This window comes from Sinocyclocheilus rhinocerous, unplaced genomic scaffold, assembly GCF_001515625.1.
Source record: "Sinocyclocheilus rhinocerous isolate Xijiao unplaced genomic scaffold, SAMN03320098_v1.1 scaffold671, whole genome shotgun sequence".
Taxonomy (NCBI): domain Eukaryota; kingdom Metazoa; phylum Chordata; class Actinopteri; order Cypriniformes; family Cyprinidae; genus Sinocyclocheilus; species Sinocyclocheilus rhinocerous.
In genome coordinates, this window is record NW_015625021.1 from 491926 (window position 1) to 505563 (window position 13638).

The following is a 13638-nucleotide window of genomic DNA, read 5'->3' on the forward strand; positions in this document are numbered from 1 at the left end:
TGTGACCCTTGACCACAAAACCAGTCATAAGGGTCAATTTTTTGAAACCGAGTCTGGAAATCTGGAATCTGAGGGTCAATATTGAGAAAATCACCTTTAAAGTTGTCCAAATGAAGTTCTTAGCAATGCATATTTTTTCAGCATCATTACTCCAGTCTTCAGTGTTACATGATCCTTCAGAAATCATTCTAATATTCACTGCTCAAGAAACATTTCTGATAATATTTTTGTAAAAACCATAATGTAGATTTTTTTTTTTCAGTATTTGATGAATAGAAATCTTTTGTAACATTATAAATGTCTTTACTGACACTTCTGATATATTTAATGCTAAAGTATTAAAATCATTTGAAAAAAAAAATCAATCTAAAATATAAAAATCTAAACCCTAAGTGTTTGAACGGTAGTATAATTTCAGTTTAAATCAGTAAAAATACAGTAACAATTTTCAGTTAACAAAAACTAGACACCTAATCTACCACTGAACAGCAATATTGGTAAAAATAATTTCACCAAAATAATCTAACTGAATTGAACAAATGACCAAACGTCATGTCTCATAATCTATGTTTATAAGATTTTTCAACCCATTTAATTAAAACTCAGAAGTCCAATTGCTTAGAAAAGTAACAGAGCACCTATTCTCAACAAATCACTGGTATAATTCACGTTTGTAGCACACGTGCAGGATGAGTAACGTAGTTTTAATACGGATTTTGAGGGATTTGTTCAAATTCCTAATTCTAAGTGCGAGCGATATAGGGAGCGATGCTTGTCTTCTCAAGCAGCATTAATAAACAGGAGCTGTTGTCAGGTCAGGTGAGGACAAGGCCTTGCTGCTCTCACCATGTATTTGATGGCTGAGATGATCTGGGCAAAGAGGAGCTTGCTTTCCAGGTCTGACAGGCGCCCTCTGCCGGTGATGCGTGAGAACAGGTCTCCTCCGCTGCCGTACTCCATTGCGAGGTACAAATGCTTACTGGTCTCAAGCACCTCATACAGACGCACAATGTTCGGATGGGAGAGTTTTTCCATGCAGATGATCTCTGAGGCAAATAGATTCTGCGACTTCTTGTCGAGACGCGCCTTATTGAGGATCTTTACTGCAACACGCTCTGTGAGACAGAGAGAGGGAGGTGTGTTAAATCACAGTGAATTATATTTGGGGAAATCCATGTTATTCAAACGTAGCAGGGGATCTAGTGAAATATTCTAGTGGCCTTTTGTATCTTAAAATCTTAGTAAAGGTCTTTAAAAAAATATGTGGCAGAATGCTAGAGGCCTCCCTGCTGTGCTGCTTTCAAAAGGCATCTCAACCAACCCACCAAAAATATTAGAGCGATTCACAGAGGGGGTGCTGTAAATCTGATGGATTACATGAGCGGATCAACTCGGGGTCACTGACGTCTACAGACACAGTTTGACTGTGCCGCCTGCTGTCAGGAGCTGCTAACTGACAGATCACAGAAATCCAGACAGCGTAAAGCCGTGATGAAGTATCGACAGATCTTGCTTTTTTCATAGTGTGAAGTACATCTGAGTGTAATGGATTCTAGAAAACGATGAAATGTAAAACAGGGACTTGGTTCTAAGCATTGGTTGTTGACTGGATTTTGAAAATTCTTCTGCCAAAAATCGAGGCAGATGATTAAATTTAAGCTGACTGAATGATTGGAGAAAAAGGAAGGCTAAATTTAAAAGGATAGTTCATCCAAAAATGAACATTTGCTGAACATTTACTCACTCTCAGGCCATCCAATATGTAGATGAGTTTGTTTCTTTATCAAAACAGTTTTGGAGAAATGTAGCATTGCATCACTGTCTCAGCAATGGATGCTCTGCAGTGAATGGGTGCCGTCAGAATGAGAGTTCAAACAGCTGATAAAAACATCACAATAATCCACAAGTAATCCACACCACTCCAGTCCATCAGTTAATGTCTTGTGAAGCAAAAAGCTGCGTGTTTGTAAGAAACAAATCCATCATTAAAATGTTTTTAACTTCCAACTAAAATATGAGTCCTCTCTCCACAATATTGCTTTTTCCAGCTGTTTGGACTCTCATTCTGACGGCACCCATTCACTGCAGTGGATCCACTGGTGAGCAAGTGATGTAGTTACAATTTCTCATGAGATCAGGTTGGAATATTAATTTCATTCCAACTATAAAATATCTAGTTCAAACAAATACTATTTAATGTTATACAAAACAGATAAAAATCACTCAATAAAAATCTGATTTACACATTTACACATGGCCCCATGAAGTTTTTTCATTTGGACATTTTAAATGTTCTTAACATTAGAGATTCAAAATACAGATATCAGTATTATATAATTTATTTGCCAATATTGTCTGGTTTTTACATTCAGACACCATTTAGATTTTTTTTCTAATGCACGCTTAAAATGAAAAAAAAAAAAGTATAATTTCTCACTTTGACGGTCTCACCTTTAGTCAAAGCGTGAACGCCCAGTTTGACCTGGGAGAAATTTCCAGTCCCTATTTCTCCTCTGAGATCATAGAAAGCAATCCTGCGGCCCAGCATTATGTCACTGATGACCTGGTCATTGTGGGACATGTCATACAGGACCCTCTCGAAGGCCGTCTGCTTCGCTCGTTGTTCAGGCGTCAGTGCTGGAGCCTTGCGTGTTTCTGCTTCCTTCTGGGCAGGTTGGGCCGCCGGCTCATTCTTTCCTTTTTTCCCATGTCGCTTCGCCCAGACATTTAGTGTTTTGCTACCTTGGATGAGACAAATAAAAAAAGAAGACTGAAAATATCAGTCAAAATACTGAGGTTAATAAAAAAGTTGAATAAATGTCGTTTTATGGATCCTCTATGATAAGAGTTGTGAAGAGTGTTTTAGGGTCAACTGAGTTCATTTTTAACCTTTAACCTTTCGTGCCGTTTCGTATTTCAAAGACAATAGTTAAACTCAATTGAGCATATTTTTCAAGTACATGTTTATAAAGAATAAATAATGAGACAATTAATTACTGCAACTAATAGGAGGTTTTGCATGATATTAAAGGGGTCATATGATGTTGCTAAAAAGAACATTATTTTGTGTATTTGGTGTAATGAAATGTGTTACTCTGGTACTGGCCTCGATGTTCGATTTTCCAGACTATTACAAGCAGATTTCCTACTTCAGTGTCATGATCCCTGTTGACCCTATCTTTGAAAGGTTAAGCTCCTGTAAACCTTTCCTTCATCGTGGAAGGTCAGTGAGAGAAAGTGTCCCAGTCTGCGGAGACTGACACGGCTATTGCTTCACATTTACATTTACCAAACATACGTCAGGACCTAATGATTTTTATTTGTCATTTATTTTAAATATAAACAGTTACGGCATATTCATTTCTTTACAAAACTGCCATTTTAATTTAGAAATAATTTTTTTTTTTTTTTTTTTTTTTAAATCTGCCTTTAAATCAAAGATTACATGTTATCTTTAGGAGCTAGTATTTTTATTTAACCCATAAAAATGAATTTTTATTTTATAAATTTTTAATAAGATAATGTATTTAGGTTGATTCTATTAAAATATTTGTTTACTTGAATAAAGCTAGTTCATTTAAATGCAATCCTTTTTTTTTTTTTTTTTACCAAAATCAAGTCACTGTACACATAATTTTTTGAGAGAAGTTAAAAATCAAATTCAACTTGATGCGTTCAGGATTTTAAGTTCTCTCAACTATTGTCTTAATAATTGTACTGAGTAACACTATCAGTTTGAATTTGTTTGTTCAGTAAATGCACAATGCCTCATTCAGTCAACAAATTCATCAAGACAGCAACAGATTTCTTGTTCAGCAAATTTTCATGAAGTAACACAGTAAATTAATGTATTGTTTTGACAGCTGTATATATACTGTTAGTTTTAAGCGAACTATATCTTTCATTAAGGAACAGTAACAAAAACAGTAACAATCAACAATGGTCAAAAATGAGCTCTTACAACAAATAACTAACTATATAATGACAAAATAACAGCAAAGGTTAAAATGAAGTTAGCACACAGCAAAACAATAATCCTATAACCGCATAATTTATTCATGCTGCAATGCATGCTGGGAACTTACAAACCCTTAACATTTCAAAAATATGAAATTCTTTGTTTGGACAACTGTGTATAACAAGTTGGGGGAAAATTTGGGGAATTACATCGGACTCTGGCATGGGTTTTGTTGCTACTTAATTTTTTTTACAATGAAGTTCTTGCAACCACAGCTGCCATTGTTTTACCATAAATTTCACAGATTCTTTTCATTAAAGAACTACCCCTAAATGTAAGACTTGCATGACACCAGCATATTGAAATTACATGTTAAACATGTATATGTTAAACATGTATATCATGTATACCCTGAATATCACATTCGTCGCAGAGATGTTCTTGTATAATCCTAATCCAGACTGCATGTCCTTTCTATTTAAGTTCAAATGTCCAGTATGTCTGCACTGGAGGCAAGATCAGGCTTGTAAATCTGAATAGGAAAGTCTTTAAGAAGGGTGGATTAGGAGCCTCTTTAAGACCATGCATCACAGGTTGCAGACTCGACACCCTTCTAAAAATACACAGGATATCCACTGAACTACTTACAATATCAGAAACATCGATGCTGCAAGAAAAAAACAAATAGTTGGGAATGCATAGGACTTTGCTTAATGACACGGTTTTCATTAATTACTTTTGATACAATGTTTTGCACAGTATTGACAAAAAATCTAAATAAGTGTCCTAGATATCATGTTTGAACTCTAGAAAATGACAAAATGTCCTTAATGTATCTATTGGACACACATTTGTACTCTGAAACCCTTCATATTTAAAAAAAACAACGGTGTTTAAGAGCAAGCATTAAGTGTTGAAATTAAAAATAAAAAATTTAAAACAACATTCAAGATAATTTCTTATGCATACTGTAATTAATATGCAGTTAATAGAGGATCACATTCATTTGTCTTGTAAGAAAAATATATTTAGAATTCTCTTTTGATATGTTATTCATAATCTATACATAACCACTGCACAAAAAAACAAGTCTAATAAAACATAGCCCTACAAGATGGTGCATTTCAAAAGAATGTCAAAACTCTCCCTATACTCTATTCCATGAAGAAATATACTTTACCTGGTAGCTGTGGATCCTTCATGCTGGTGTCTGTATGAATGGACGTAGAGAACAGCAGGACAACCTCTCACTCTGCAGTCTTCAATCCTCCAGCGATCACCAGCGCTCAATCCAATTAGATGGACGTAATAATATCCATTGTAGTGCTGTCAAACGATTAATCGCATCCAAAATAAACGTTTTTGTTTACATAATATATGTACTCTGTATATTTATTATGTATATCTAAAGACACACACATACAGCATATATTTTGAAAATATTTACATGTACATATTTACATTCATATTAATTATATCATATATAAATATATTTAATATATAAAAGTAACATTTTTATTAAATATATACATGCGTGTGTATTTACAGTATATATACATAATAAATATACACAGCACACACACATATATTATGTATAATGTCAAATCACACATCGTTAAAACAACAATTACGATATTATCGCGGACGATATATATCGCACACCCCTAGTCAGGCTGTCACATTTTAATTGAAGTCATACAGTATGTGTATTATATGTTGAATTACACTTTACTAATTACAATTTCTGTTGGCCAAAACAATTTTTTTTCTGTATTTACCTCATTTATAATTTCATGAAATTATTTTACTGTTGTTTTACCGTTTAGAAATTAGATAAAAAGCCCATAATAAACTGAAAAAAGTATAATGGCAGGTTCCCATTTTGTGGCAGCTCACATTTATATATATATATATACTCCAGAACTGTCTTTTTGCTAACCCTTGAATTCTACATATTCTTCAAAAACTTGTTCTCAATGTCCTTTTCATATTTCTTGGTCATACGATGGTGGAAAAATGTGTATCACTGCCCCAAGAATGCATAAAGCAGGTCAAATTGAAGGAAAGAAAGGGGACAAATAAACATGTTTGATATATTAAAACGTGTGTGTATCACCAATTATTTTCATTTGTACATTAAAAGGAATAATTCACCTTAAATAAATAAATGCATAAAAATTCTCTCATGATTTAACCACCCTCAAGTTGTTCCAAACCTGTATGAATTTCTTTCTTCTGCTGAACACAAAAGAAGGTAACCAAACAGTTTGTGGTCCCAATTCATTTATGTATTTTTCCATACTATGGAAGTCAATGGAAATCTTTTTTTTTTTTTAAACATTAATTCCAATATGGGTCATTTTTACCACTTCATGCATTCACTTATGAAAAAATAAACCTACCAAAAGAAACCTTCACTGGAATAAAAAAGTGTGACAACTAGCCCATTTACCAAACTGAATAGTTACCATATACATCAAAAACGAATTATTCAAAGAATACCACAGTATTCAATGGTACCATGATACTATGTGATGACAACAAAGCAATGAAAATGAATTCTGGGGTATAATGAGGCATGCGATTTTTGGTGTGGTATGGAATGGTTTTAGATTTAAAATAGGCCTTAAGCATTACACCGTTTATTTACTCCAACATTTACTTTTCCCCCCTTATCAAATCTGTCTTTTCTTCTATGTATCCATAATCTTAAGTAGCCTATTATTGGATGTAGTGGAGTTTTTACAGAATGTACTTCCTCTGTTGTTTTCACTAACCAGTTTCTCTGAACTGAGGAAACATGTAATCTGTAATCAATTAAAAATCAACCTTCCTTGAAGTGTTTAATTTGGACGTTGAAAAGCTTTTGATTGAGAGAACAGGAAGAGTGGGAAGGCGTCATGGCGAAGGAAAGACGCCGTGGCGGGTTTGGCGACGACTGTGGTGTGAATGAAGAGAATGACGGAAGTAGCATAGAAGAAGAATTTAATTTGTCAACGGCGCTGTTTAATAGACTTTACCTGGCCTTTACACAATGGAATGAGTTGACCCGCGAACATGACGTGGCGCTGTGACGTCGGTTCCGCCGTCCGCCTCGAGCTTGTGTTTACAGTCAGATTTGGCGGGAGAAGATTAGACGCTCCGCTTTCGGTTTGGAACGCGTTCTATTGCGAGCCGCTTCCGTCAATGGCGGCGACTGCGTCTGCAGCTCCCGCGGAGTCTGAGTTGGACCGCAGCGGAGCAGAGGACGAGCCCCGAAGTGCCGAGCCGGAGGAGGACGGAGGAAACGGGCAAGCTGGGCCCATCGCAGCCGCGCAGCAGCACCGTCTCGCCAAGCTACCGCTGTCGCGCATCAAAGCTCTGATGAAAGCCGATCCGGATGTGAGTCTGGCCAGTCAAGAGTCTGTGTTCATCATAGCTAAAGCCACGGTGAGATACACACACAAACACGTGCTGGATTCATCGCTCTCCCCTCCCTTCTTCTGTCTCTCATGTCTATTCCGTCTCATTTCTGTCATGCCAATTTCTGTTCTGCCTGTCTTTAATTATTTATCTATCTATCTGTCATGTCAATTTCTTCTCTCTCTAAGTTCTGCCTGTCTCTTTGTATGTCAGATAACTTGCATCAATTTATTATTTGTATTTTTAATATTTTCTATAAATAATATTGATATATTTTCATTAAATAGTAAGTTTTGTTTATATTTGTTCTAAATTTGCCACATTTTCTCTCTTAAAAAATATATATTTAGATTATTTACAAAAAAAAAAGAACCAAAAGCTGGAAATTAAAGGATTAGTTCACTTCCAGAATATACATTTCCTGATGATTTACTCACCCCCCCCATGTCACCCAAGATGTACATGTCTTTCTTTCCTCAGTCGCAAAGAAATTAAGGTTTTTGAGGAAACCATTCCAGGATTTTTCTCTTGTGGGCTTCAATGGCGGCCGATGGGTTGAAGGTCCAAATTGAAGTTTCTGTGCAGCTTCAAAGGGCTCTACACAATCCCAGCCGAGGAATAAGGTTCTAATCTAGTGAAATCTAGATTAAAAAAAAAAAAAGTATACTTTTTAACCACAAACTGAAGAAAGAAAAACATGAACATCTTTAATGACATGGGGGTGATTATCAGGACATTTTTACTCTGTAAGTGAACTCTGAAGTGAACAGGCAAAATATTACTCCATGAATTTATAAATACTTGTTTAATGGTTTGTTGTAGGCATGGGCCGATTACCGGTTTCAAGGTATACCGCGATTTGAAAATGTCACGGTTTCAAAACCACTAATATTTCCGTTATACCGTTCCTGCGGTATGCAGTTTTTCATGTCTCCTCAAAGACTGAAAGTGTAGGAATCCCTCAGGTTGAGTGCAGTGTAGAGAGTAACATGACCCTCCTCCTCCTGTTGGTGCGCGCGAGCGGTCAGTCACGTGTGTGTAGGACGGTCGAACTTAAGGAGCTTCCCCTGGAGCTTACACAATCGGCAACCGGCCGTTTTTTGTCTTATTGCAGCTCGTCTCTGTTCTGGACTTGCACAAACTGTGTTGTGATGCAATCATTTTCTAAAATGTCATTTATGTGAAAATATGAAGTCTGTAAACTCCCGTTAACACAGGCCAGAGACGCTGAAGACAGACGCACAGAGCAAAATACTGTAGCAGGCAGATCACTCACTGTTCATGATGCACGAACTATTGGAAGAAAATCCTCAATATTGATTTGGGGGTTTATATGAATGTGTTTCTGAGGGGAACTGACTGTCTTCAGAAAAGTTTACGTGGTATTTTCTTTTCATCTCGTGTCTGTATAGTTCATATTAAAGCAGTGTTTCAGCGCAGCGCAGCTTTGTTTACAGCGGTAACCAAGGAAACGCTGTATCTGGTGTTCCATGAGCGCCTCCTGCTGTCAGAGAGAGAATCTGCGTCTCATTCAGAGCTCCTGCTGTTTGCTTCGTTCAGGCATGTAGTATAATTTCACAAAGCTAGTCAGAACAGAACATTCTGTTTTTGCTTCAAATTGGGTTATTATTAAATCAAATTATGTATATGAAATTATATAACTAAATGATATAAATGATATGTATATGAATAACTAAAATTAAATAACTGAAATTACAGATTTAGGTTAAATAAAGATTTTTCTTCTTTTTAGTTAACAAATCAAATAAAAAATAAACATTCTACTGCTCCTAATATTCTGTATGTTGCTCAAAAACTAAATATATTGTGTTCAGCGGAATTTAAAAAAAAAAAAAAAAAATTTTACTTTTTTTTATTAATGTAATTTTTTGCAATTTCAACAAAACCATTTGTATGTTAGCCAGCTAAATTACATGATCTTGATGACAAACCAGCAGAATTTGCAACAGCAATACAGAATCAATTACAGAAATGTTTTTAGGGCATAAAAATGGATGTACGAGATCAATGAAGGTCTTTCTCTCTGTTTGCCTGTCATTTCGGTTTTAGTTCTGTCTGCCACTGTCATATCTGTCTGCCTATCTATCTGTGGTTTTGTTTGTCTGAGTTTCTGATTGTACAATTTATTTTCAGGGTCACATTTAAAGGGGTCATATGATGCGATTTCATTTTTTCCTTTCCATATGACCCCTTTAAACAATATCCCATGAGCAAACGTAATATTACTAAATATTAATAACCAATCAATCACTGACACCAATGACATGCTCATTAACAGCCAATTGTCTGTAATTGTTAAAATTCAGATTAAGTTCTCACAGTGCCATAAAAATTTTGACTGCTCCTATGACACAAATATTATGTACATAATATCAGAGAGAAGGAGATGATTTGTTAAAAACATTTTAATACTACCGTCTAGGCTTGTCACGTTCATGGATACAGTGCTTGTCTGTCTGGATATTCTAAATTTCAGTTCCAACTAGGGCAGATTTATTGATATATAAACTTTGATGGGGCCGTCAGGGCCAAGGACAAAATTTATGGATGGCCCCACCTATACACTCGGGTGGGTAAAGACGAATATATCTCAGTTAACAAAATGGTACTAATTATTGTTCTGCCCGCAGGAGCTTTTTGTTGAAATGATTGCCAAGGACGCTCTTGTTTATGCACAACAGGGAAAGAGAAAAACCCTTCAACGTAAAGACTTGGGTAAGTTATACGGTAAATTCTAAAATGGTTTAAATAGAATTTTAACTAAAAACATCAGTGGTATTGATGCTGTAATGATTGGTGCTTTTTCTCTTTTGGCAGACAATGCTATTGAAGCAATAGATGAGTTTGCATTTTTGGAAGGTAAGGGAGTCATAATTTAATGTTATTTCCTGCTGGAAATGGTCTAAAGGAGTGGGAGAATGTTTTATGGATCATTCTGATTGCCTATATTTCTTTCTTCCCTTCAAACCTCATTTTTCCAAGAACTGTAAGCCTAAAACCAAACAATATTCTGCCATGGAGTCAGATTATATGTGACCACGAAGACCTTTGATTCTAGGAATTCAGAAATGAAGGCAGTTGGTAATAACATGGCTGTTTCAATAAAGATATTCTGCTTTGTTGTCGAGAGTTTGGTTCACTTGGTTTTTGTGAAAGGCCAGCAGTAACCTGCACTGAATCTACTCGCAAAAGTGGTCTGGGTACAGTTCATATAATGATTCACAGTATGAATGCAATCTGTTCTAAATTGCTGGAGGTTCTTGTCTTAAATCAATAGGTCACAATGGTGAACAGTTAAAACTAGTAAGCACAGTGTTACTTGGGCTGATGATGCAAACTTGTTACGGTTTAGAGCCAAAAGTGCAATATGACGCATGACCTGTGAAGGTGAATTTAACCAAACTTTGGTAGAATGAAGCAATTCATCCATGTGTAAAAGGTTATTTCTTTTAAATTCTACCGTTTGCTTTCTGTGTCACTCTTGTGTAGGTACCCTGGACTGACTGAAAAAGTGCAAAAATTTGAATATGAAGACTTTCAAACAAGTTCTGAAATTTGATTTCAGAACTCAAACGAGAGGAAAGATCGCTAGAACAGGTTATTTTTTCATTGTGATGTTGGTAATGCTTGAGCAGTTTGATAAAAGTGTACAGTTGTCAAGGTTGTAAAGTACCAATTGTATTTTTCACTAAAATTCTTATAAAAATGTTGAATGTTTGAATAAAGTGAAGTTCTTTTATCTTTTTCTAAAGAGTGTTGTGTGTTCATTGTGCGAGAGGGCTAAAATGATATGTGTTCATTTGTGCTTCTTTGAGTGTTTCAAACTTTTGATTATTAGCTGTAAATCTGGTCTGCAGATTATTCTGAATTATGAATTATTTTGCCCACTATAGCCCGAGACACACTGCACGATTTTCGGCTGTCCCAGATGAAAGGTTGGCATCGTGAAGCAATCGTGGTGATTTCTGTGATCGTGGCTCCTAATCGGTGGTCATATGTCGTACAGTGAGAGAGGTTTAAATATGGCCCGTTGTCATGGTCTTGCAACCAAAGACAGTCTATGATCATTTTCTGAGAGTGTCAGAAATTCAGCATGATCATCGTACAGTGCTGCTATGACATACGTCTACTGACAAACCAATAAAATGCGACATGGCGCTAAAACATAAAACTGCTTACCTCGAGGTCTTATCCCTTTCTCTTTGGCAGCTTCCACTTTTTTCAGCGAACATAGAAACTACACCTGCTAAAGTGTGATTCATAATGCTTTTTTTGTTTACTACTAGCGCATGCTGATGACGCTTTATTCTTCTATAGAAATGTGCATCGTAGCCTACGAGTCACTAGGTGTCATCTTTGTACAGTCTACATGCATGTCGTACCCAAGTTTATTAGATTCATGTCGCACAGTTTGATATGCAATGATCTTATAAGATTGCTAAAATCATGCAGTGTGTCTCGGGCTTAAGACTGGAAAAGATCTTTTGAACAACATGTGAGGAACCAACAACAGTTTGTTTTTACATGCCATTAATCTGGTTGATCATATTATAATGATTGGAAATGGAAACATTTAAATTATGGCTTCTCTGTAAATAATTGTAAAAAGTCAAATGCATGTAGACTTGTTGAAAATTTAGATGGACGTACAAAGAAATTATTAACGATTATTTCAGTCAGAAAATAAACCACAATATATTTGATGGCACTAACCTGACAAACTATGATTAGTTCTTATTTGAAAGGCCTTTCCTTACTGCAAAAACTATTCATTTCATGAACTGTCTGAAGAACTACTTTTGTCATTTTGGCACACTTTTGAAGCCTAAAATAACAAACAGGACACCCTACGGTCTTGTAGACTAGTCAAACCAGTAAGAATAAAAGTCCACGGCCACCATATGTAAACGGTAGTTGTGTAGAATGAAATCTAATTGAAGCTTGTGATTTTAGCAAGTGCTTTGCAGATTTGTGTTCAACATGCATCAGACGGTCAGTGAAAGGACTATAAGCAGTGCGCCGTCTGAGGCTATTCCAGAATCAGACTGCCAGTCTACCTCAATATCCAGGATGAGATGGGTATCACTGTTTACCTCTAAATATCTAGGACTTTGTCTTCAGGCACGGAGCTTAAAGACAAGATTTTACATGCCAACTTATTCAAAGATTTTTATGAATCACCAGGTCAGGAGGAACTGAGCAGAGTGCGCACGATCATCGCAGCATAGCATGTGTCTTTCCTGAGATTTAACTAAAGCATGTCCCCAGGGGAAAACAGTCTGCCTTGAATGGATCGTTCTGGTGGTCTCGCAGTTAGAGAGATGCTGTCGATCCAGCAGAAATAAAAACATTGCCAAAAAATTGAAAACCAATATTTTATGTTAGTTTAGTTGGCTTTCTGTCTTGATCCAGGACATAAAGTTAATTAATTTTAGATGAAGACGAGCAAGTATGCGAGTCATTACTTGAGAAATTTAAGACTGTGATGAAGAACTCTAGTATGCATGCTGAGAATTCTTTGCATAGTTGTTTTTGTGTGGATAGTCTTTTTGTAATATGCTTCAATGACAAGTTAACAGAAGGATGCTGTAGTGCAAAGGGACTGAACTCATCAGCTGCAAACTTTGAGATCTTTGTTCTATGGAGAGCTAAAAGTTCATTAGTGTTCATCAGTATTGCTACTGCTCACACTAAGGGTTACGAATCTGAATAAACCCCTTAACCTGAAGTATTAAATATTCACATTGCATGTTCTTCATTGTTTGTTCTACATTAACACCGCAAATCATAAGGCTTTTGAGAAAAGGGGATTAATTTGTGTGTAATTGGCAATCCATAAAAGCAGACCAGAATGCACTCTTTTGATTAGTGCCAGAACAACTTGGTATTCACATTGAAACCTGCTAAATCATTTAGAACAACTGCATAGCCACGTACATAAATAAGCTAATTCTTAAAGTGCCCCTATTATGGGTAATGAAAGGTTCATATTTTGGTTTTGGGAGTCCCCAACAACAGGTTGGCATGCATGCAAGGTCAAAAAACACTTTCATTGTCTTATAATATGCATTTATTTTTACCTTACTTGCTCAACGAATACCAAACGATTCGCTCAACGATTCATTTTTCAAACCCCTCCTTTGCGTGAAGCTAATCTGCGGTGATTGGTCCGATTGGTCTCATTTTCATTTCATCATGTCTGTAATGCCTGATAAAGCAGCGTTGTGAGCGCAGTGCTGCTTTGTGTACAGCGTTAC

At 36.1% G+C, this 13638-nt stretch overlaps 2 protein-coding genes across 5 annotated transcripts in view; one reads left to right on the forward strand and one right to left on the reverse strand.

The window, feature by feature from the left end:
- Positions 1–5245, reverse strand: part of LOC107747210 (serine/threonine-protein kinase NIM1-like) — a 7448-nt gene extending 2203 nt beyond the window's left edge. The window contains exons 1-3 of the mRNA XM_016561660.1: positions 5139–5245; positions 2452–2742; positions 847–1115 (exon numbers count right to left, since the gene is read on the reverse strand). Coding sequence (XP_016417146.1) covers positions 847–1115; positions 2452–2742; positions 5139–5160 — 582 coding nt within the window. The 5' untranslated portion in view covers positions 5161–5245. The remainder of the gene's footprint in view (positions 1–846; positions 1116–2451; positions 2743–5138) is intronic.
- A 1693-nt stretch (positions 5246–6938) lies between these two features.
- LOC107747219 (DNA polymerase epsilon subunit 4-like) lies at positions 6939–11065 on the forward strand. 4 transcript variants are annotated; one of them, XR_001640779.1, is made up of 5 exons: positions 6939–7387; positions 10012–10096; positions 10199–10240; positions 10349–10462; positions 10871–11065. XR_001640779.1 is itself a non-coding variant. In XM_016561671.1 (5 exons), exons 1-4 carry the CDS (start codon positions 7016–7018, stop codon positions 10757–10759), a joined length of 600 nt encoding a protein of 199 aa, XP_016417157.1. In that variant the 5' UTR covers positions 6939–7015; the 3' UTR covers positions 10760–10768; positions 10871–11065. The 4 variants fall into 4 exon arrangements, 2 of the variants coding, with proteins under 2 accessions (XP_016417157.1, XP_016417168.1); XR_001640780.1 differs by having other exon boundaries at positions 10364–10462; XM_016561671.1 differs by lacking the exon at positions 10349–10462 and adding an exon at positions 10659–10768.
- Positions 11066–13638: the final 2573 nt, after the last annotated feature.

Excerpts from the sequence above, each read along its gene's own strand:
- LOC107747219 (XM_016561671.1), top strand. The coding sequence starts at position 7,016 with ATGACGTGGCGCTGTGACGTCGGTTCCGCCGTCCGCCTCGAGCTTGTG. Across the intron at positions 7,388-10,011 it reads TCATCATAGCTAAAGCCACG|GAGCTTTTTGTTGAAATGAT; the intron begins GTGAGATACACA and ends TTCTGCCCGCAG. Across the intron at positions 10,241-10,658 it reads TGAGTTTGCATTTTTGGAAG|GTCACAATGGTGAACAGTTA; the intron begins GTAAGGGAGTCA and ends TTAAATCAATAG.